Source organism: Zootoca vivipara, chromosome 1 (genome assembly GCF_963506605.1).
Source record: "Zootoca vivipara chromosome 1, rZooViv1.1, whole genome shotgun sequence".
NCBI classification, from domain to species: domain Eukaryota; kingdom Metazoa; phylum Chordata; class Lepidosauria; order Squamata; family Lacertidae; genus Zootoca; species Zootoca vivipara.
The window spans coordinates 127,086,532-127,107,968 of NC_083276.1; the positions used below are offsets into that span (position 1 = coordinate 127,086,532).

Sequence of the window (21,437 nt, forward strand, 5' to 3'; positions counted from 1 at the left end):
GGGCTTTCCTTCCCCCCAAAAGCTCAACTTTCACCTGAACCCTCCAAAAGGGGTAGATCACTGCCAGTTTTTAACTCTGCGAGTAGATCCCTTGGGAATTGGCCACCCCTGATTTAAAGTAATATTAACTGCTTAAATTACAAGTGTGTGACGGCAAGGAGCAGCGACAGTGTTTATCACTGTTCTTACCTCCCTGAAACACCTGTTGTTTTTCTGGTGAAAAAACTGAATAAGAAAGAAAAAGACACAGGATGCTGATTTTCTGAATGTCAAGATTATGTTAATAATCAATGCGCTCTACGTGGGGCTACCTTTGAAGGTGACCCGGAAACTACAACTAATCCAGAATGCGGCAGCTAGACTGGTGACTGGGAGCAGCCGCCGAGACCATATAACACCGGTCTTGAAAGATCTACATTGGCTCCCAGTACGTTTCCGAGCACAGTTCAAAGTGTTGGTGCTGACCTTTAAAGCCCTAAATGGCCTTGGTCCAGTATTCCTGAAGGAGCGTCTCCACCCCCATCGTTCTGCCCGGACACTGAGGTCCAGCACCGAGGGCCTTCTGGCGGTTCCCTCGTTGCGAGAAGCCAAGTTGCAGGGAACCAGGCACAGGGCCTTCTCGGTGGTGGCGCCCGCCCTGTTGAACACCCTCCCATCAGATGTCAAAGAGAAAAACAGCTACCAGATTTTTTGAAGACATCTGAAGGCAGCCCTGTTTAGGGAGGCTTTTAATGTTTAATAGATTATTTTATTTCATTTTTATGTTGTAAGCCGCCCAGAGTGGCTGGGGAAACTCAGCCAGATGGGCGGGGTATAAATAAATTGTTGTTGTTGTTGTTGTTGTTGTTAAAACACAGAGCCAGTGAGGTGCGGCCCATTGGAGTACAGTGTTGCGTAATGGTTAGAGTGTTGGACTGTGGCCTGGGAGACCAGAGTTCAAATCCCCACTCAGCCATGAAGCTCACTGCGTGACTTTGGCAAGTCACCATCTCTCTTAGCCTAATCTACCTGACAGGGTCGTTGTGAGGATGAAATGGGGAAGAGGAAAACCACTTTGAGCTCCTTGGAAGATAAAGGTGACATATAAATATAATAAATACAATACAATAAACTAGAGGGTTGGGGACCCAAAGCTGTGTTGTGAGACAACCCTGGGTTGGGTCACACCAGGAGCACAACTGTTCCTTTTCTTTTAGGTCCCTTAGTTATTTTTAAAGAATTAGGGAAACATAGGATACAGTGGGAAGATGGTGGGAAATGAAGGAAAATAAAAAAATTCCTTCAGTAGCACCTTAAAGACCAACTTAGTTGGTCTTTAAGGTGCTACTGAAGGAATTTTTTTATTTTACTTCGATCCAGACCAACACGGCTACCTACCTGTAACCAGGGAAATGAAGGAGAAAGGGAAGGGAGAAAGCTGCAGAAAGTTGGGCTTCTATAATAATAACTGAAAACTAAGTAACAAGTAGCAGGTTGGGGTGAAGGATGGACTCCACGTCTGAAAAGACTAAAAGGCTACTTTCTGGTATAGTGAATATTGTGCTGGACGTCAGTTTGTGAGACCTGGGTTTAAACGTCTGCTCAGCCATTCATCTGCTCAGCTCACTGAATGGCTTGGCCCAGTCACAGTCTAGCTTAGTCAGCTCTGTTGGTTAGACTGTGGTGCTGATAGTACCAAGGTTGCAAGTTCGATCCCCGGAAGGGACAGCTGCATATGCCTGCATTGCGGGAGGTTAGACTACTAGATCATGGGTAGGCAAACTAAGGCCCAGGGGCCAGATGCAGCCCAATCGCCTTCTAAATCCGGCCCGCGGACAGTCCGGGAATCAGCGTGTTTATACATGAGTAGAATGTGTCCTTTTATTTAAGATGCATCCCTGAGTTAATTGTGGGGCATAGGAATTCGTCCGTCCGTCCGTCCCCCCAATATAGTCCGCCCCCCCCCCAAGGTCTGAGGGACAGTGGACTGGCCCCCTGCTGAAAAAGTTTTCTGACCCCTGGACTAGATGATCCACAAGGTCCCTCACAACTCTTTTATTCTAACCTATGTCACAGGCTGTTGTGAGGGTATAATGGGCCACCCATGTAAACCACCCTGGTCGTCTTCTCAAAATGACTGATAATAAATAATGGTATAAAAATAGTGTCATCTCATGGTGGAGTCACCTTGATGGGAGAGCTTTGGATGTGTGGAGTGTGCCATGAATACAATAAGCAAGCACGATTACTTTTTATAGTGAAAGGATAACTCCATAGTAAATCCATAGCGCTTATTCAAACCCTGTAGAATGCAATCAGATTTCTTAACAAACTCCTATCGTCATGCCTTCTGGTGTCATTGTTCCATGACATGGCCATAAATTCAAAGATGGAACATCACAAGGTACTGAAATGCTTGCCTATAGGTTCGCTAATGCACCTGTTGGTTGCATATCTCCAAAGCAACAGCCATGGCTGCTGGGAATTGTGAAATGCAAGGAATTAAATGAATGGGTGAAATGTGGCTTGGATAAGAAGGCTGACTGAATCCGAGCAAAGGTTTGATAACTCTCTTACCCCTAATCCTGATGCATTTTTGTCTCTGAGACTTCTGAGGAAGTAGGTCCGACACCATCCCAAGCTTCTTCTCTTGCACCTCTTTTCCCTGGGCTCTTTGCAGCCTCACATATGGGAATTTACCTTGACAGAACTTCCTTGCAAGTTCTACAAGGAGACAATACGCTCCCCTCCCTGATTGTTGTGTCCTGGACTTGTGTGGTAAACAGGAGCGTCTTGGCCTTCCATCTCAGTTCTTTGGGAATTTGGCTAACAGAGACTCCTCCTATTGTTCCATTTCCCCAAAAGATATTCTTCAGATATTGCAATGGCTGTAAATTATTATGAGGTGTACCAGATGAGACATTTGTTATCCTTTATCGAGGACAGGCAGGAAGGTCAGTGGGTCCAGCTGACTTAAAGATTCCCAGCCCCTAGCTTGTCCATATGTGCAAAAGTATATTAAATCTAGTTTAACTTATCAACACACTATCATACAGGCAGACTTTCAGGTGTGGAAAAGACAAAAGGGAAGCATTAGTATCGAGACTCACACCACTTATTTCCCTGCAGGGTCAGCCGTAGTTTTACAATAAAGTTAGGCAGTATGAAATTCCTACTTTTAAGCAGCAGCATCTGTTTCGACTGTGACATTTCTACACTGTGGAGCGACCTCTGTGGTGTGATATGTGGCAAATACAGCTGAAACACATGGATGAAAATATGGGAAAGGCTTTCATACAAATCCACCTCTCATAGTATTTTAGAATTAATGTTGAAAACCATGAAAAAAATGGTACCTTAACCCCAGTAAAATTATTATGTATACATAGGAATGTTCAGGTAACCTGATGATGGGATAGAGGTAGCTATAAACATATCTGGTGGATGTGTCCCAAGTTGTCAGTTGTTCTGGGATCATATATTTGGAGAAATAATAAAAATCACCTACCGATCTGTCTAAGAAGACTCCTGGACTTGCTTTGCTATATTTGTTCATGAATGACAATATTGAGCTCACAGAGAAAGCTTCGATTGGCTCTCTATTCGTAGTAGCATGGGTGACAGTAGCCGCATTTCAGAAGGTCCTTAAAGCAGCTACTCTGATGTTATGGTACAAGAGGGTATGGCAGACAGCTTTAATAGAAACACTTGCCTGTAAACTGTGTTTAGCCACAGGAAATAAACACAGAGACACATATGTTACCTATCCAAATGTTTCAGAAACAAAAGGAAGTCCCTTGGGTATACTCCAATTTATGGTTGTTATGAAACTTCATTTTTTTTCTGAAGCTTTTGTTTTTATTTCTATGCTGGAAGTGACTTCTGCATGGTCCAGAATTGGATGTCTCTTTCCTGGTAGTTTTGGTTTGAATTTTGTACCATGTCTTGCTTTTCTTCTATATATGGCTAAACACATGTTTCCAAAACCTATGAAAAATAATAACAATTCATTATATGTTTTTTTAAAAGATGTTACAATTATAGTAATCTTTATCGCAAAGGCAAAATGCAAGCTTCAGCATAACACAACTATCCTCAAGCAGCTATTCTCCAAGCAGTGCGGGGAGGCTGAGGGATACCCTTCTAAATTTTCCACAGTAGCGTTCTGGAGAATTGTGGAAAATTAAAGCAGAAGTTAGACCAAGCCAACAGGTTTTTCACAGGCCAGATTTGTTTTTTAAAAATGAAAACAGCCCAGGGCAGGAACCAGCAGGAAGTAATATTAGGTGTATAAAAAGGTAAAGGTAAAGGGACCCCTGACCATTAGGTCCAGTTGTGACCGACTCTGGGGTTGCGCGCTCATCTCGCATTATTGGCCGAGGGAGCCGGCGTACAGCTTCCAGGTCATGTGGCCAGCATGACAAAGCCGCTTCTGGCAAACCAGAGCAGCACACGGAAACGCCGTTTACCTTCCCGCTGTAGCGGTCCTGCTAGGTTGGGCAGGAGCTGGGACCGAGCAACGGGAGCTCACCCCGTCACAGGGATTCGAACCGCCGACCTTCTGATCAGCAAGCCCTAGGCTCAGTGGTTCAACCCACAGCGCCACCTGCGTCCCTTGGATTAGGTGTATACCTCACATCAAACTCTGTTTGACAGGGGATGGACTTCCTGTGGTGTCATAGTGATTCAACCAATACGGGGTGGGACTTCCTGTGATGTCACATGATGTCAGCTGTCAAGCAGAGTTTGATATGTGGTATGCACCTCATGTCAGGTTCTGGTTTGTGAGCCAAATCATTTTTTAAAAAAATAATTTTTATTGATTTTACATAATAAAGAAGAACATACACAACATAATCTCCCCCTTCTTCCATCCCGCCCTCCACGAGCCCCCATCTGCCACAAGAGAGTCTCATGAAAGGTGAGCAGTCAAAGGTAGTCCATTTTATAATTGGGTTTATCCCCACCCCTCCCTCCCTCCCCCCCAGAGCCTCCCCCTGCCACCAAGAGGCTCCAGGATGACAAGGAGAGATGCAGGCTAGTGTCTACCCAACTATTTATCCATACGTACATTAAAATCTAAAAAAAGGAAAAAACATGAAACCGGGGGGGGGGGGAATAAAACACACAAACAAATAATATACATCATATTTTCAATCTCTTACTTTGTTTAACATTATCTTGGTGACTTCCTCAAATCCCTTCTTCCTGATTTTCATAGTTTCTTACTAGTAGTCGTAGCATATTTCTTCATCCCAATTTCAATTCTTATTCTTTAAGCAAACATTCCAACATTTATACCTATCTCTAAACTTATCCCTTTCCCTTCTTAACATATATTATACCTTCCTCTTACCCACCCTCCACGGGCCCCCTCCTGCCACGAGAGAGTCCCATGAAAGATGGACAACCGAAGATGGTCCATTTTGTAGTTGAGTTTATCCCCCCCCTCTCCCTCCCTCCCCCCCAGAACCCCTTGTGAGCCAAATCAGAGCTTTGTTGTACTTTGCTCATAATCGGTTCACTGTTGGAATGAACGTTGTTTCTGAACTTTTGCGCACAAGCACGCTCAGAGAAATAGGGCAGCCCTGGTGTCTTAGGGCTGTTGTTTTCCCCCATGGGTTTGACCCAAAGTTTGGGAAAGCACTGCTTTAATATAATAATATTGGTCAAGTTGGGGTGTTGTCCAGGGAAACGCGCCTCGGAGAGTTGATGCACAAAACATTTGCATGCAGAGGAACAAACCTTTGTGCAGTTGGTTTCACACAGCCTTTCTGTCACAGCAGCTTTTACACGTCTTCGGCAAAACTTGACACGCTATGCATAAATTGCAGTTCTAGAAGAAGTGCAGTCTTAACCTGCAGAATCGTAGAATCCTGAAGAACATGCTGGTTTCAGATTGTGTGCGCATTATGGATTATATGCAGAGACGAAATAAACGCAATATGAAAATAAGTTTACATAAATTGTTAACAATGTTTCAAAAAGACATTTAACCCTGTCCCCTTTCTCTTCCATTAATCTGCGCTGGAGCAAGGAGTGGAAGTAATAGACAAAAATATTTCAAATGGCCTCTCTTAGTACATTGCTTTATAAAGTTGCTGATTCAAGCAGTAGCAGGATAGGAACACATGCTAATGCAAGAAACAGGGGATCCAGCCACAGCAGCTAGAGAATTACAAGTACATTTGAAGAAGCCTCTTAATACTTCGAGTCATCAGCAGACATTGATCTGGTTCAGTCATAATAGCAAACTATGGTTTAGTGTTACATGCATAAGCCTCTGCTCATACTACACCTACATTTTAAATGAACCATGGTTTATCCTTATGTCAATGCTTGAAATCATCGTTCATTTTTATTAACTGTGATTTAGGACAGCTTCCCCCAACCTGGCGCCCTCCAGATTTTTTTTGATTTATTTATTTTTTAGCTGCAGCTCCCATCAGCCTTAGGCATGCTGGCTAAGGCTGATGGAGTCAGAATTCAGCAGCTTCTGGAGAGCACCTGGTTGGCAAAGGCAGGTGTAAGGAGACAAGCCAATATTGTATGCCATGGTTTCAAATGGGGTGATTACCTGGGAATCACATGCATTCTGTCGAGTGTCCCATGGCAAGTTATAAATGTAGGAAACATGCTCTGTGGAGGGCTGCCCTTGAGGTTGACTCAATGTGTTGGTGATGACTTATCAAGTCCCGAATGACCTGGGACTTTAAAAGCTTGAATGCCTCTCTAAATATAGTCCTGCCTGGGTGTGTTAAGATCAGCTGCGGGTGCTCAAACTTGCATTCTGCCATCAGGTGTCAAACATCATGCAACGATCTGAGAGAGGGTCTTCTCCGCGATGGTGTCCGAGTTGTGAAACTCCTCTGCAGTCTTGTCAACTCTCTCTCTCTCTCTCTCTCTCTTTCCCATTTACATGCCAGGAGAAAGCATGACTAAATCACTCCGGCCTTTGGAAAGGTTTAATGTTCAGCTAGAATTTGTAGGCATTTGCATTTTTATGATTGATTGAAATGTGGATTTTATTCTGCACTTAACGTGTTGTAGATTGGCGTTTCCAAGTGCAATTTCATTGTTCTTTGTCCTGAGATCTTTGCAGGGAAAGGTAGGCTATTAATATTTCAAGAAATAAATAACATCTGGGTTCAGCCATAACAAGGAACTGCCATTAACTTAAAATGGAAGCAAAAGCTTGTTTCATTGTGGCCCTGGCCGGGGGGGGGGGGCAGAGGGAGGGAGTGATCAAGAGCCCAAATTTTATTCACATTAATAAGGCAATTGGCTCAGTTTAGATAGCATGTCCACCCCACAGTTGAGAATGCTGAATTGACAGGTCATGCTTTGAGATCAGCCAGCCAGCCAGAATCAGAAATGATGGCTACAAAAAGGTTTTCAAACCATGGTGTGTGCTAACGTATGGTTTTCACTGTGTCTTAAGTTGACAAACTATAGTTGTAGCTATACCTCTGGAGGCTGCTGCTGCCTCGTAAAAAAAAAAATGGGAGTGATGAGATGGAAAGTGAAAGCAGATGTGGGTTCTGAGCTATTTCAGTTAATGATTATTCATTCCCAGTACAGTGGTACCTCGGTTTATGAACACAATTGGTTCTGGAAGTCTGTTCATAAACTGAAGCGTTCATAAACTGAAGCGAACTTTCCCAGTGAAAGTAATGGAAAGTGGACTAATCTGTTCCAGGCGGTCCGTGGAGTTCTTAAACTGAAGCGTTCATAAAGCGTTCATAAACTGAAGCGAACTTTCCCATTGAAAGTAATGGAAAGTGGATTAATCCATTCCAGACGGGTCCGCGGAGTACTCAGCCTGAAGCGTACTTAACCCGAAGCATGGGTGTAATTGGTTCCAGAAGTCTGTTCATAAACTGCAGCGTTCATAAACTGAAGCGAACTTTCCCATTGAAAGTAATGGAAAGTGAATTAATCCGTTCCAGATGGGTCCGCGGCATTCATAAACCGAAAATTCATAAACCGAGGTGTTCATAAACCGAGGTTCCACTGTATACTTTGGGGGTGCAAAATCTTTTAACACTCCTTTATGTTGTCACCCCAACAATATTCCCATTTGTAAATTGGAGACAGAGATGGAGAGACTTGTGTACCCTATCAATGGCGGGCATCGCAGTTCAGATCTTGGGCCCAAGTCCTAAGATGGTCCAGAATAAACAATGACTGCTTTCACTTCATCCAATATTATTCTTGATTCTTTTTCTTCTTATTATTATTTTTATGGACTGTATGATACAGAATATCTTTTCTGTTGCCCCATGTTATGTACAAATTGACAGCATCTCTTCTGGACTGCAAAAAAGAATGGCTAAACAAGGGAAACAAGCACTCTCTTGTTCTATGTATATATTTAATTTTAATAATAGTGGTAAGATTAATGTGGTTTCCTGTCGAGCCTCACCATTTTTTCTTTGTTGATTTTGGCATGCTGGCGCATCATTTGTTCTCTGATTATCGTTTTGAGAAACATTGTCAGTAACTTGGTTGAATAATTGATCTTCATCTCTAATTATCTTGTTCTCCACAGGTGCCTGGAAAAACTCCAGATGGGACTTCGCACCATCTCCAGTTTGAGGGAAGAGAAAGACAATATGCCTCCTTGCCCAGGTAACTTCTGTTTTAGATTTACATACTCTCACTCCCTTGGTATATGCATACATGTGTAAAGCACACACAGGCACACTGCTTCCGCAGGCAGGCTAGTTTTCCGCTATTGCCGCACTGTTTAGCAAAATCTGCATCAAACAGACATCTGGCAATGAAATGAGAGATTATGCTGCAATTTTGTCGCGCTGCCCTTCTGCTGATGATTTAGTGCCATCTTTATAGCTGTGTTAATAATTTAGCCAGCCAATTTGGAGGGGGGGGGAGGAAGAGTAAAGTCTCTCTCAATGAACATGTCAGCAAGAGTCATGATCTGCCGAAGAAGAATATGACATAGAGGAAGCTTATTCCACAAGAGTTATAGTAGGTCTTAGCAGGGCCTGAGACAGAATTTACAATGGGGAAAAAAACATAGCTAGCAATGACAGAATTGTGCTGTGAAAAGTTCAGCAGCGCAGCAGTTTGTGGCTTCAGAGGTGAGTGAAAAGAACTTCACTTACCTGGGAATAAGACCCACAGAACTTAATAGGACTAACTTCTGAGTAGACCTGTGCAGGGTTGTGCTGTAACTCTGCTCTGTGACTAAAGAACATTAGGAGTGAGGAGAATTGTTAGAACTTCTCTTGATTATGGGGTGTGTGGAGTAAACCTGTGATCTTCAGATGAAGGGCAGTATTGAAATTTAATTAGGAAGAAGAAGTGTTGCATTCCTAGGCAAAACTCTGTTCCTTTATTTTTAGAAGGTTACACAACCACTCCGTTCCTTCTCAGGTTTGCAAAATCAGAACCAAAGATGCTCTAGGCACAGTGTGTGTTACTCATCACCAGGCACCTGTTGGATAGTACCTGCGACTTTCCCACCTGTGGGGTTGCTTCTCCTTTCCCTGGATACTCCCTGGAGAGCTACAGAACCTCTCATAAGGTTCTGATTGTGTGACCCTTGATGCTGTCAACTGTAATAAGCACCTGTTTGGCTGTATATTGAGACGGCTTTGTGTATGCTGTTAACAAAAGAATGGTAATGGCACATGACCTTAGGATTGCAATTATGGAGGCCCATCTTTTATTTTATTTTTGAAATAACCCTATCACATTGTGAATGAATGTGTACAGATTTGTTCTGAACTGTTGTTGCTTGCACTCTTTTAATCATTGGTTGTTGGCTTGTTGTTTTTCCCAGTGAAGAGGATTTGGGCATTTATTGGCTTAATTCCATGGAAGCTAAGAAGTACACAACCCCTCACATATGCTTCCTGTTCTGCTTTCCCTTTCAAGCCATTTTTTCTTATCTTCCTACCAAAGGGTATGGATTAGAAATGGAATATCTGTGTTGAGGTGAACTACTTCTGTGGAACAACCACTAGCACCTCATTATTGATTGTAGCCCAAGTATTCCAGTTGACACACATTTCCTAAGCACTTGAAATAGCATTGCGGGCTACTTCAGATTTTCTTCTCCTTTTTGTGAAAGAAGGTATGGTGTGTGTTTGTGTGTGCTACAGAACCGTGACCAGTGACACACACCACATTGATGTCTGTGTCCTCTAAGCAGTAACAGCTCCACAGTACATCCTCCAATTTATCTGTCAACTTCCTGCGTAGTTAAGTCCATATCCATGGTCCTGCGGAGAGCAAGTCAGCAACCATTTGTTCTCCTCCCTCACCATCCCTGCTACTGGTTTCTTGAGCTCCCTGTGGCAAGGCAGGGCCTGGTGAGCAAAAGTCGAGTTCAAAAGTCGAGCCCAGGTCAAATTCCAGGAAGGCAGGCCCGCAAACATCAATACAGGTGGTGAGTTCAGGTTCCAGGATGGCTAGCAAGGGGCAGGTTCCAGAAACAAGGTAAAAGTGGAGGTCAGGTCTCGGAAAAGGACAAGCAAGGATGTGGTTAGCACCACGGAGAGCTCCCAGTGGGTCTGGAAACCAGAGAATCCCTACTTGTATGCTGCTTAACAGCTAGAAAACTCTTGAGGGAACCTTGAGTAGGTTTCCTGTTTCCTCTAGGTCAGGGGTCAGCAACCTTTTTCAGCCGTGGGCCAGTCTACCGTCCCTCAGACCATATGGACCGCATATTTTGGAAAAAAATAATGAATGAATTCCTATGCCGCACAAATAACCCAGAGATGCATTTTAAATAAAAGGACACATTCTACTCATGTAAAAACATAGTGGTTCCCGGACCGTCTGCAGGCCGGGTTGAGAAGGTGAATGGGCCGCATCTGGCCCACGGGCCTTAGGTTGCCTACCCCTGCTCTAGGTAGCCAGCGGCGTCCCGTGATGAATAAGTTCCCGCCTTAAAAGGGACCTGCTTCCTTCAGGTCCTTCCTTTGCTTGTGGCGACACAGAAGTGACCGCAGCTTTGGAAGCAGAGTGTGAAGGCAGCTTTGGAATTCTAGCCACTTGATGAGCAAACAATGGTTTGTCTGAGTTAGGGAAAAAGAAATACTTCCATTTGACGTGTAACAACCCTCTCCTCAGGGAGGCCCGCCTGGCACCAACTTGGTCATCATTTTGGAACCAAGAAAATACCTTTTCATTCTCCCAGGCATTTGGGATTGGATGTTTTTATTCCGATTGTGGTTTTAATATGTATTTTCATTACGGTGTTTTTCTTCTGGTTGTAAATCACTTTGGGACTTTTGGTGCGTCAGTGAAGCATGAGACTCTTAATCTCAGGGACATGGGTTTGAGCCCCATGTTGGGTGAAAGATTCCTTCATTGCAGGAGGTTGGACTATATGACCCTTGTGGTCCCTTCCAGCTCCACAAATACTTGATTCTATTATTCTGTTTGATGGGCATCTGCCATGGATGCTTGAGTTGTGATTCCTGCATTGCATGGGGTTGGACTAAATGACTCTTGGGTTCCCTGGCAGCCCTACAGTTTGATAATTCTACGTAACCGGTGCCTTTCTCTTAGTACACGGACAGCCAGCATTAGTGCCTGTCAGGTGTTATTGGACTACAACTCCCATCATCCCTGACAATTCACTAAACTGGCTGGGGCTACAATTGGAGTTGTGGCCCATAGCTACATGACAACATGTCAGCTATCCCTGTCTTAGTACTTCACAAGTTCAGGATCCTTCCCCACCTTGAGAAGGATGGTTTCTGGCTGAAGATGCTTTTGCTGGCTCCCTTGAGTATTCCTACAAAACTGTTCTGGCGTCTGCTAAATGACAGTGTGCCTTCACACTTCTCCCTATTTTCCTGGCCGCCCATGTTTTCACTCAAGTGATCCTGTTAGTATATTTTTTACAAGAAAGCCTTGTGCTCTTTAAGAGGTTGGGTGTTACTCAACTGTGTTTTACTCAGAGTGGGCACACTAAAATCAATGGCTCTAATGGAGCAATTTTCGTCCATTTTAGTGGGTCTACTTTGAATGAAACTTAGTTGAATGCCACTCGCTGTATTTATGCCATGCTTTCATTGATGCGGTATAGCAGGGCAGAATCGCAACAAAGGGAATTGGCATCTTAATTTCACTCCCCCTAGTATTTTGAATAGTGAGAAATCTTGGGCATGAGCACCTTTCAGAAGCAATGCAAGAGGTAGAATAAGAGTAAGAGGTTGAATAATGTACAGCATTATTTTAGTTCTGTTTTGCATTATGTTTCCTAAAGGCTGTGGCTTATATTAAACAGTATTAAGAGTATCAGATTGGATTTATTGGGTCTCTCCTGTAAGAAAAGTTTTCCCAGGCTTTAACTTTCTTTAACTATACACCAGAACTGTTAACAATGTTCTCCAGTTTAAAGGGGATTTTTACATTTCAGACTATCTCTTTCATTCACATCTGTGACTAATATGGGCCGTAATTTGCTAACTTAGTATCAGAGGAGCTATCTTCCTTAAAAGTTTAGTTTGGCTCCCCACTGTTTTCCTGCATGCCTCTGGTAATGAGATATTTTCAAGATCCGTTTTTAATCTTCAGAAATTCTTCTCCGCTACTGTCCATTCGCGTTGTGAGTCCCACTGGCAGGTTATATATTGCAGAAAGTTACAAAAGTTTCCATAAAGGAGCAGGTTAAAAGGCTGAGGCAAACATACCCCTCCGCCCAGTTCTTTCCTTCCGTCCTTTGATTGCATCCTTTCACTCATTTCCTCTCCCTAACAGATCTATTCCATTCCTTCTGCGCCTTCAAGTTCAAGTCATTTCTAGGCCTGCAGCCACTGCTGTCTTCCATCTCATCTCTGAATCCCCTCTATTTCTTTTACATCTGCTCCGTAATAGATCATCAGAACTGAATATAGTACCCAGCTGTGCATGTACTATTGATTTATATTACATAGGAGCTTTTTCAATATTGTTTTCCATTCAGTTCTCCTCCACCTCAACATCTTGTTTACTACTTTGACTGCTGCTTCTGCTGGGCCTTTAGCAGATTTACATTGTTCACACGAACACAAAGATTCTCCTTTCCTGATCGATTCTAAATCTAAATCAAGCCATTAATCTTACTCTCTGCTTTTTCAAACTTCAGTTTTTATCTCTGTTCCGGATATGTATTTGGAAAGGGTTTAAGAAGCAATCAAGATGTTCCATAGCCTTTGCGTTTCTGAGGGTTGAAGGGGTTTCATTTCTGCTCAGTCACCTGGAAGATTAGAGGCTGGTGCATTTGTGTGGCAGCCTCTAGTTTAAGTGAGAATATCTGGAATGCGGTCCTTTAAATAACATAAGCAAATTTAGATTATCATTTCTGAATATTGATATTTCAGCTGGTACAAAAAGGTGAGGTTTTTTATTTCATTTTATTTTAATTTGAGAATTGTGTGGCGGCAGGCAAATATTTCAGAATAAATGCAGAGCAATTAAGTTACTCCTGCTCCTCCCTTGAAATGACTTAGCAAATAAGGGGAGGAGAGGGGGGGGGAGTCATGTTGCGTGAGGAAGAATCCCCATTCTACTCGCATATTCCCCAGTTAGCACTACAGTACAGTGGTACCTCTACTTATGAATTTAATGCGTTCTGAACGCACATTCGTAAGTCGAAAAAATTTGTAAGTCGAATCCCATAGGAATGCATTGGGAGAAAAAATTCGTAAGTAGAAGCAACCCTATCTAAAAATTCATAAGTAGAAAAAATCCTATCTAAACCGCATCCAAGATGGCGGGTGGAGCTCCATTCGTAAGTAGAAACATTCATAAGTAGAGTTATTCGTAAGTAGAGGTACCACTGTACCTTGAATTCCTCCCCAATGATTTGCTTTAGATTTACCTGCCAGATGAAAAGAGGCAGGCTGAGCCTCACTTGTCCACTCACCAGGAGTACTTGGCAGACACCAGTTAAGAGTGAATTGAGCAATGTTGGGCTTTGGCTTGAAACCAATGGCCCTCAGTCTGAGTATCAGTTTGGTGGGGCTCTGCAAACTTAGGGTATTGGCTAACCTTGGCAACAGCTTGGAGTGAATCAGACAACGTTGGGTTTGGGGGTGATACCTATGACCTTCACTTTCAGTTTAAATTACTCAGTTGGGGGGGGGGCTGAAAATTGTGGAGCTTTCGCTGCAAAACTATTGGCGAACTTTGGCACCGGTTTGAAGTGATTTGGACACTGTTGGGTTTTGGGGTGTTAACTACAAACCCTGGTTTGATGGATCAATTTCTGTTTCGGGGAGCTGCAAAATGACTGCAAAACCTTGGCACAAGTTTGGAGGGAATCCCCAATTTTGGCATTCATTAGCATCCAGGGACTGTCAGGAATGCAGGTTCATCCACAGGTCAGGAAAAGAAGACATGGATGCCCATCGCCTTTCGTTCACAATAGTAAAAACACAACGGTGTTCATTCTAGGCCATGGGTAGGCAAACTAAGGCCCAGGGGCCGGATCCAGCCCAATCAGCTTCTAAATCCAGTCTGTGGATCATCTGGGAATCAGCGTGTTTTTACATGAGTAGAATGTGCCCTTTTATTTAAAATGCATCTCTGGGTTATTTGTGGGGCATAGGAATCAGTTCATTATTATTTTTTCAAAATACAGTCCGGCCCCCCCAAAAGGTCTAAGGGACAGTGGACCGGCCCCCTGCTGAAAAAGTTTGCTGGCCCCTGATCAAGGCTAATCTGCCCTAGTTGAAGACGTTGCTGAAGCTGGCGTTTGGTCCCTGTGTCCCTCTCTAGCCCTCTCCTCCCAAGCAGCCATAGACCCCGTCGAGGGATAGGGATCCCCCTCTGGACATTGTGCAAAGCTCTTCATGATCTGGGTGTCAGTGGAGGAAGAGAGCCAGCTGAAGAGGGGCTGAAGCAGTGTCTGGCTCCCCTCTGTCAGAGTACGACCCTCGGCATTCAGCCCTGTCCTGCTACTTTCACCTCCCAACTTTCCCCTTCCACAGACTGGTCCTCTGTGTCCCACCGCCACTGACCTGGGTCTAAGTCCCACGACTCTTTGTCTTCCAGCCTTTCCCTGACACATAACTAATAAGCCTGATGAAGGATTATACTTAGCTAAGAAAGGGGCTGGTGGAGATATGCAGTCATACCCTATTAAAGTGGGTGGGAACGTAGTGAAGCCAAAATCCACTGGCAATGCCATTGGTACAGCCTGGTGGTATTTCTATGCAAGGATAACAAGTATACCAGATGCGCACCATGACAGTTTGCAGCAACACTAATCAGCAAGGGCACAACCTTCCTAGCTTTGCTATCCCAGTTTAATACCAATGGTTGGGTGGGAGAAGAGCCTGCCTCTTCCTAAGCAAATAAACATGCTGGTACTGTAAATTCAGTTAGCTGTTTTGCTTTGGAGCCTGCTTTTGAGCTTCTGGTTGCTAAATCACGTTGACTTTTTAAATAAGCATCAGTGTTAATGGAACATGAGTCCTAAGGTGGCATGAGTTCTCTGTTAGGAAAAGCTGTAAAGGAAAATAACCAGGAGTCAATCAAATCAAACATGCGTCTTTTTTATTTTATTTTTAAAACCCCTAATACTAATAAAAAAATTACAGTCATAATTTGGCAACCTTGTGTGGGAAACTTTCTGCTAAGTCAGACCTTCCCAAGGGCTCGGGAGTGATGGATACTTATTCTTATACTGGATTGTGTTATTTAATCTCCAGAAGGGAAGGGAAAGCGTAAAAGGCAAAGCCAGGGATTTGCTGGAAAGATAAGAGATCTTCACACTCGCTAGTTGCTCTAGGGCTCTAAGGTGAATAGAGCAATGTTACTCAGCAATGTTAAAGCTTCTCACTTAGGAAGAAAAATAGCATGATTCTTGCCAGCCATGCAGTGCTTTTTTTGGCACCGTGAATTTGACCATAAGGCAAGGTAATGCTAATATACTTGAAAATCTTCCCCCTTGCCCGCCCCCCCTCCATGTTGGATGGTTTTCATTTAATGGAAAATATCCATTGACACTCGTACTCAGAGCAGACCCATTGAAATCAATGGACTTAAGTTATTTAAGTTTTGATTTCACTTTGAGTATGACTGATGTCGAATATCACCCAGCCGTTACCTCCAGTTAAAATTAGCCTGTTTCCTGACTTTGGCTTCATTGCAGTCTCCTTCTACACAAGGGATAATTAGGAGCATTCCAAGTTAGAGAACTCTTGGTGCCTTTAGATATGAAAAGTTTCTCCTTTTGGACCCCAGAAATAGACTCTTAACCAGAAGTAGAGGTCAGCCACTGAGACCTTTAATGATCGGTATTAATATGATGTATCTCCTGTGCTTTCGCCACCTTTCGAGAAAGAAATGCTGATTCTTAAAAAATCAATGTTTCGATTCTTCTCAGCCCCTGTGTTGATTCAAGAACAACATTTTGTACCATAAAGGACACTGGAAAGACTATAAAGGGTGAGATCTCGTTGTACAAATCACTTCTGGAGCAGTGAATAAAATGGGTGAGGGGAATTACTAAAGTCTAAGGTGGGCCTTATAAAGGACATCTAGACTTATCTCAGATAAATAGCTTGTCTTGCAGTAGCTCATGCCTTTGACATTCAGGACCTGCCATGGCTGCTTTACTTTCCCCCGGCTACTAAATAAGTCTAGTGAAATGTCCCAAGGGACCCGAGGCTTCCCTGCAGCGTAATTTGTTACGGTAATTTAAGAGGGGCGAATCAAATAATAACTTGACAAAGAGGGGAGTCAACACTATTATACAACTGCTGTATTTGCATAAATTCGACATCCTTGCCAAACCTTGAACGAATGCATTAATTCATGTCCATAATCACCCTGAGATCTCTTAGATTCATGTTCTTTATTTTACACATTCACCCTTCCCATCCAGCCTCTCCCATGCTATTGTGCAAAATTAATCTGCTCACTAGAAGGCATTTGTCTTCTGGAGTCACCTTACCATTTTGAATATTCCCCTTGAGGTTGAAGCAAGATGCAGAGTTTGCAATTACTTTTTTCTCTCGCAAGGTTACGTGCAAATGTAAGCTTGCGATAACAGCCACCAGTCTGAGTGTTTCATTGCCATCGCCAAACTGACGGATCTGTTATATATCTTCCTTAGCGATATTTTGTTGTTGTTGTTGTTGTTGATTTGGCTTGATAAATAACAGTGCAGTAAATTTATATTTGCTCAGCTTCTTTTCACCCCAGTAAAAGCTATGTCCCCTGTTTGAAAACGATCCCCATTGACTTTGTGGGCTGTATCGAACTAAGTCGTTCTGCTAGTGCAAGTACTCCTAAATATGTTGTGGGTTTTCCCCTAGCCCTCCAGATCAGATTTAGGGGGAGGCAGGGAGAGGGAGGGGAAGTTGTGTTGCGCAGCCAAAAGTACTTGGCACCAGTGAAATTGTTTGGATCCCACCACTGAGTCTCATGCTGACAGTCTAGTTCCGAGTTTTCCTGTTTAATTGAAGGCAGATTCCTGTTAGAGTGACATCTAAGACACTTCTGACCAACATCTGGGCCAGGGCTAGCTGTGACTGGCTGAAAGGAATGCTTTCCAGACGTTTGCCCTCACCCTCTGCTTGTTGGGAAAGAGCTCAGTGGAAGAGCTTGTGCTTTGCATGCAAAAACTCCCAGGTTCAGCCCCTGATGTCTCTCAGTCGAACCGGGGAATGCTGCCATCAGAAACTCTGGAGAGACAGTCCCAGCCAGTGAAGACGATACGGAGCTATAACCTGACTTGATAAAAAGCAGCTTCCTATTATTTCCCTATACTCACATAATGGGGAACATCTGTACAGTTCATGGGACTGAGCTGTCATCATTAAATCACATTCTTAACCAAGTCATTTCAACAAGTGCTATGAGAAGGTGTTGCAGTCCAACCACAGCTTTCCATGTCATCGTTTTTCCACATAGGTCAAATTTACGAGCTCAAAGACAATTTGATTTTGCTTACACTAGGATGTTTCATTCATCATATTGGGCATACCACACTGTTTCGTGTGTGTGTGTGTGTGCCTCTTTCTGCTGAGCCTTTGTCTCTTAAACTGAGTGCAAGGGGTGGAAGCCAATGTCCGTGTTATGTTCCATCTGCTTGCAAAAACTTGGCCCAGGATGGAAAGAACAGCAATTGCTGTTGGAAGGAATGTAAAGATCTAGGGCCAGAACTGTGGCAGAGCTGCTGCTAAGGCTACAAGCAAGCTACTAGGAACTGGAAGCAATCTAGATCAGTTTTAGAGATGTGGTCATGGGTTAGAACACCAGAGTACTGGTGAAGGAAGAGGAAAGGAGCCCAGCAGTAGGGATGAGCCAGAGACCCCAATGTCAGACAGAATTGACTTCTCCTGCTGAGTTTTGCAAGGGCAACAGCAACACTGAGGTGGCGAAGGAGGAAGCCAGCAGCCAGAGCCACCCTATGGACTGGTTAGTAGGGTGAGATGCAGTCACCTCCAGGCTGCCCCTGCCTAACACCAAATTACTCTGAGATGAAGAAGAAAGGCTCTCCACTGTGCAGCAATTTGGGTGCCCTCTGTGATGGGATGAAAGTTGCGAGCAAGCCTTTAGCACAAGTGGCTGATCACAAAACTGACAGGAATGCCAGGCCTAAGTGACCCTCTGGGTTTCCTCATATGTGCACCCACTTTTCATACGATCCATCTTGCACAGCTTCCCGTTTTTCTCTCCACAAACTGGATGTGGTATTAATTGTGTCAACCCATGCCTAAGTTTTAAAAAGTTTAAATGGCAGCTGCAGAGCTCACCAGTCAGGATCAGGCCTGCAGCATACTGCAGCATAACCCTTTCCCCACCATGGTCTAGGCAAAGAAATATCCCTCCCCCTCTCCCCGCCCAAGAGGAAGATTTATTATTGGAATGAAATGCAGATTTGAGAGTGGTGCTTTTCATTCTGACCACAAGGTGTGAGGAGGGTGGTTAAAAAAAACTGCTGTATGCTATAGTCCCAATCCTGACACCACCGCTACCTGTCTGATATTTAAACTTTTAAAAACTGTTGCGTTCACACAAGTAAATTCGTGTCTAGTTTGGTCACCACTGCTATGGGCTGTACTCCTTACAGCTCTCCAGCTGTTTTGGGACTACAGCTTCTATCATCCCTAACTAATGGGACCAGTGGTCAGGGATGATGGGAAATGTAGTCCCAAAACAGCTGGAGGGCCAAGTTTGGTCATCACTGCTTTACAGCCTTTTACACAGCATCCAACTGAACCATGGCATCCTTTTGTAAGTACGGAAGTGGCCTGGATTTCTGTTCCACTGTGATCAAACTCTCTGGTTTACTCTGCAAGGAAAGTTCCCTTAGATCAAGGTATTCAGCTCAAACATAAAACAGGGAAAGACACTTCTTGAATATGGACACCTCCATGCATATATTGTCAGGTGTGTTTGCATCTGAAATCCGAAAGACTTTCTCTTATAAGGGGAAGTAGAAATTTGATACAACCTACAAAAGCAAAAAGGAAATTGCTTGACGCGGATAATGGAAGGGGAATAATTTGTGCTCCTTTAATGTAAAGTGGAACAAAGCCTGTAATTAACAAGTTGCGTTTTCTGAAAGCTGAATTGGGTCTTTTATACTGAAAGGCATTCTTTTTGAAGGAAGTCAAGGAGGTCACAAGGTCAAAGCATCAAGTCGTGGAGTGCAGCTGTTCAACCAGATCTGTAATCTCCAAGGGAGTAACTAAAGAAATTTCAACTTGCAGGAGGGGCAGTGGTGTCCTGGTATCAATGAGGGCATTTCTTTTAAAAACAAAAAACAAAACAAAGCTCCCTGAAACCGTTAAAACCAGTTGTTCCAGAATAATACTTTGGAGATGTAGACTAAGATCAGAAAGGGAGAGAGAGAGAGAGTTGGATTTTGTCGGTTGCTCTCTTAATGGCTCTCAACTCATCCTCAGAAAGAGCCAGTTGATATAAATGAGGTGGTTTAGAAGTCAGTTGGTTCCTTGTAACTAACAGTTGAATAATAAATAGAAAAGGAGATACATTTTTAAACTGGTTCCCTACGTAGTACATTTGTACAAAGCGAAATTCTTGGGGGAACAGTTTTGTCTATCTTGGCATATGGCCCTCATGGCCTCAGAGCTAACTCTTTAAGCATAGGTAGGGGGGAAAGATTAGCCCTGAAGAGATCTAGGAAAAAAGCGCTCTCCAAAGAAAGGCATGTTAGTACATATAAACAGAGAAATTTATTATTACATTTCTCTATTTAAATTTATTTAAATTTAACTTTATTATTAAATTTCTTAAACCATTAAGAAAAGGATAGCATGTAACCACAAAAGTATGGGAGCAAAAATTATTTTTTGAAAACAAACCATTTATAAATGGTAGAGAAAGAAACACAAATTTTAATGGAAAATGATTTTAGTCAAAAGAAAGGATTTGGCTCTCTCTTAAAAAATAAAGAAAATTGGATGCAAGTTATAAAGAGGAAATCAAATTTTAAAAAAACAAAAGCGTTTGTCCCATAGAATAGATCAAGAGGTTGGTGTGTGGAGAATGCAGAGCTGTGCTGCAAAGCACAACCTTGGCATGGATAACGCAGATACTGTAATCACTCAGGAGATGGGAGATTGAGAAGCTCAGCTGGCCAGCTTGCAGGGAATGTGCAAAATTGGAAGTGGAGTGAAATAGCTATCTAGAGTGTTGTGGTATAGGGGTTGAGGGTTGAATACAGGAGACCTGGTTTCATGTTCCCCTTTATGTCAAAAGAGACCAAAGGTACATCTAATGGAGGTTGTGCATTGGGTCAGTGTGGCAACTAAACAATGAGGCAAATCTGGGTAATTTGGGGGGGTCTTCCTTTCCTCTGATTTGAACGATGACAGTGCCGGATTGCCAAATAGGCAAAGTAGGCACCCGCCTATAGGGGCCCCAAAACAACAGATCAAAATAATAGGCATCTGATCTTGAAAGAAAATTACAAAAACGTATTAGGAGATAATTTGCGATGGGGGAGCAAGATTTTTGCGATGGGGGAGCTAGATCAGGGGTCAGCAAACATTTTCAGCAGGGGGCCGGTCCACTGTTCCTCGGACCTTGGGGGGGAGCAGACTATATTTTGGGGAAAAAAATGAACGAATTCCTATGCCCCACAAATAACCCAGAGGTGCATTTTAAATAAAAGCACACATTCTACTCATGTAAAAACATGCTGATTCCCGGACTGTCCGTGGGATGGATTTAGAAGGTGATTGGGCCAGATCGGGCCCCCAGGCCTTAGTTTGCCTACCCATGACCTAGGGGGCTTTCCACAGGGTTTAATCCGGCACTGAACCATTATGTCAAGATCCACTACCCTCAAGGATGCAAAGCTCTCTGTTGCTTTGTTTTTTCCTGTACATTCTGTACAGAATAGCATATATTTCTCTAGGTCCATGGGCTTTGCAAGAAGGAGACGGTCTACATAGTTTACTGTGGAGCGCTGCTTGCTGTTAAGCACAACACCGAGGGGAATAAGGGGGTCT

General features: G+C 43.4%; 1 protein-coding gene across 2 annotated transcripts in view; it reads left to right on the forward strand.

Moving 5' to 3' along the window:
- Positions 1-21,437, forward strand: part of PARD3B (par-3 family cell polarity regulator beta) — a 539,269-nt gene that overhangs the window by 484,909 nt on the left and 32,923 nt on the right. For both annotated transcript variants that reach the window (XM_060281957.1, XM_060281959.1), the window contains exon 22: positions 8,531-8,610. In XM_060281957.1, coding sequence (XP_060137940.1) covers positions 8,531-8,610 — 80 coding nt within the window. The remainder of the gene's footprint in view (positions 1-8,530; positions 8,611-21,437) is intronic.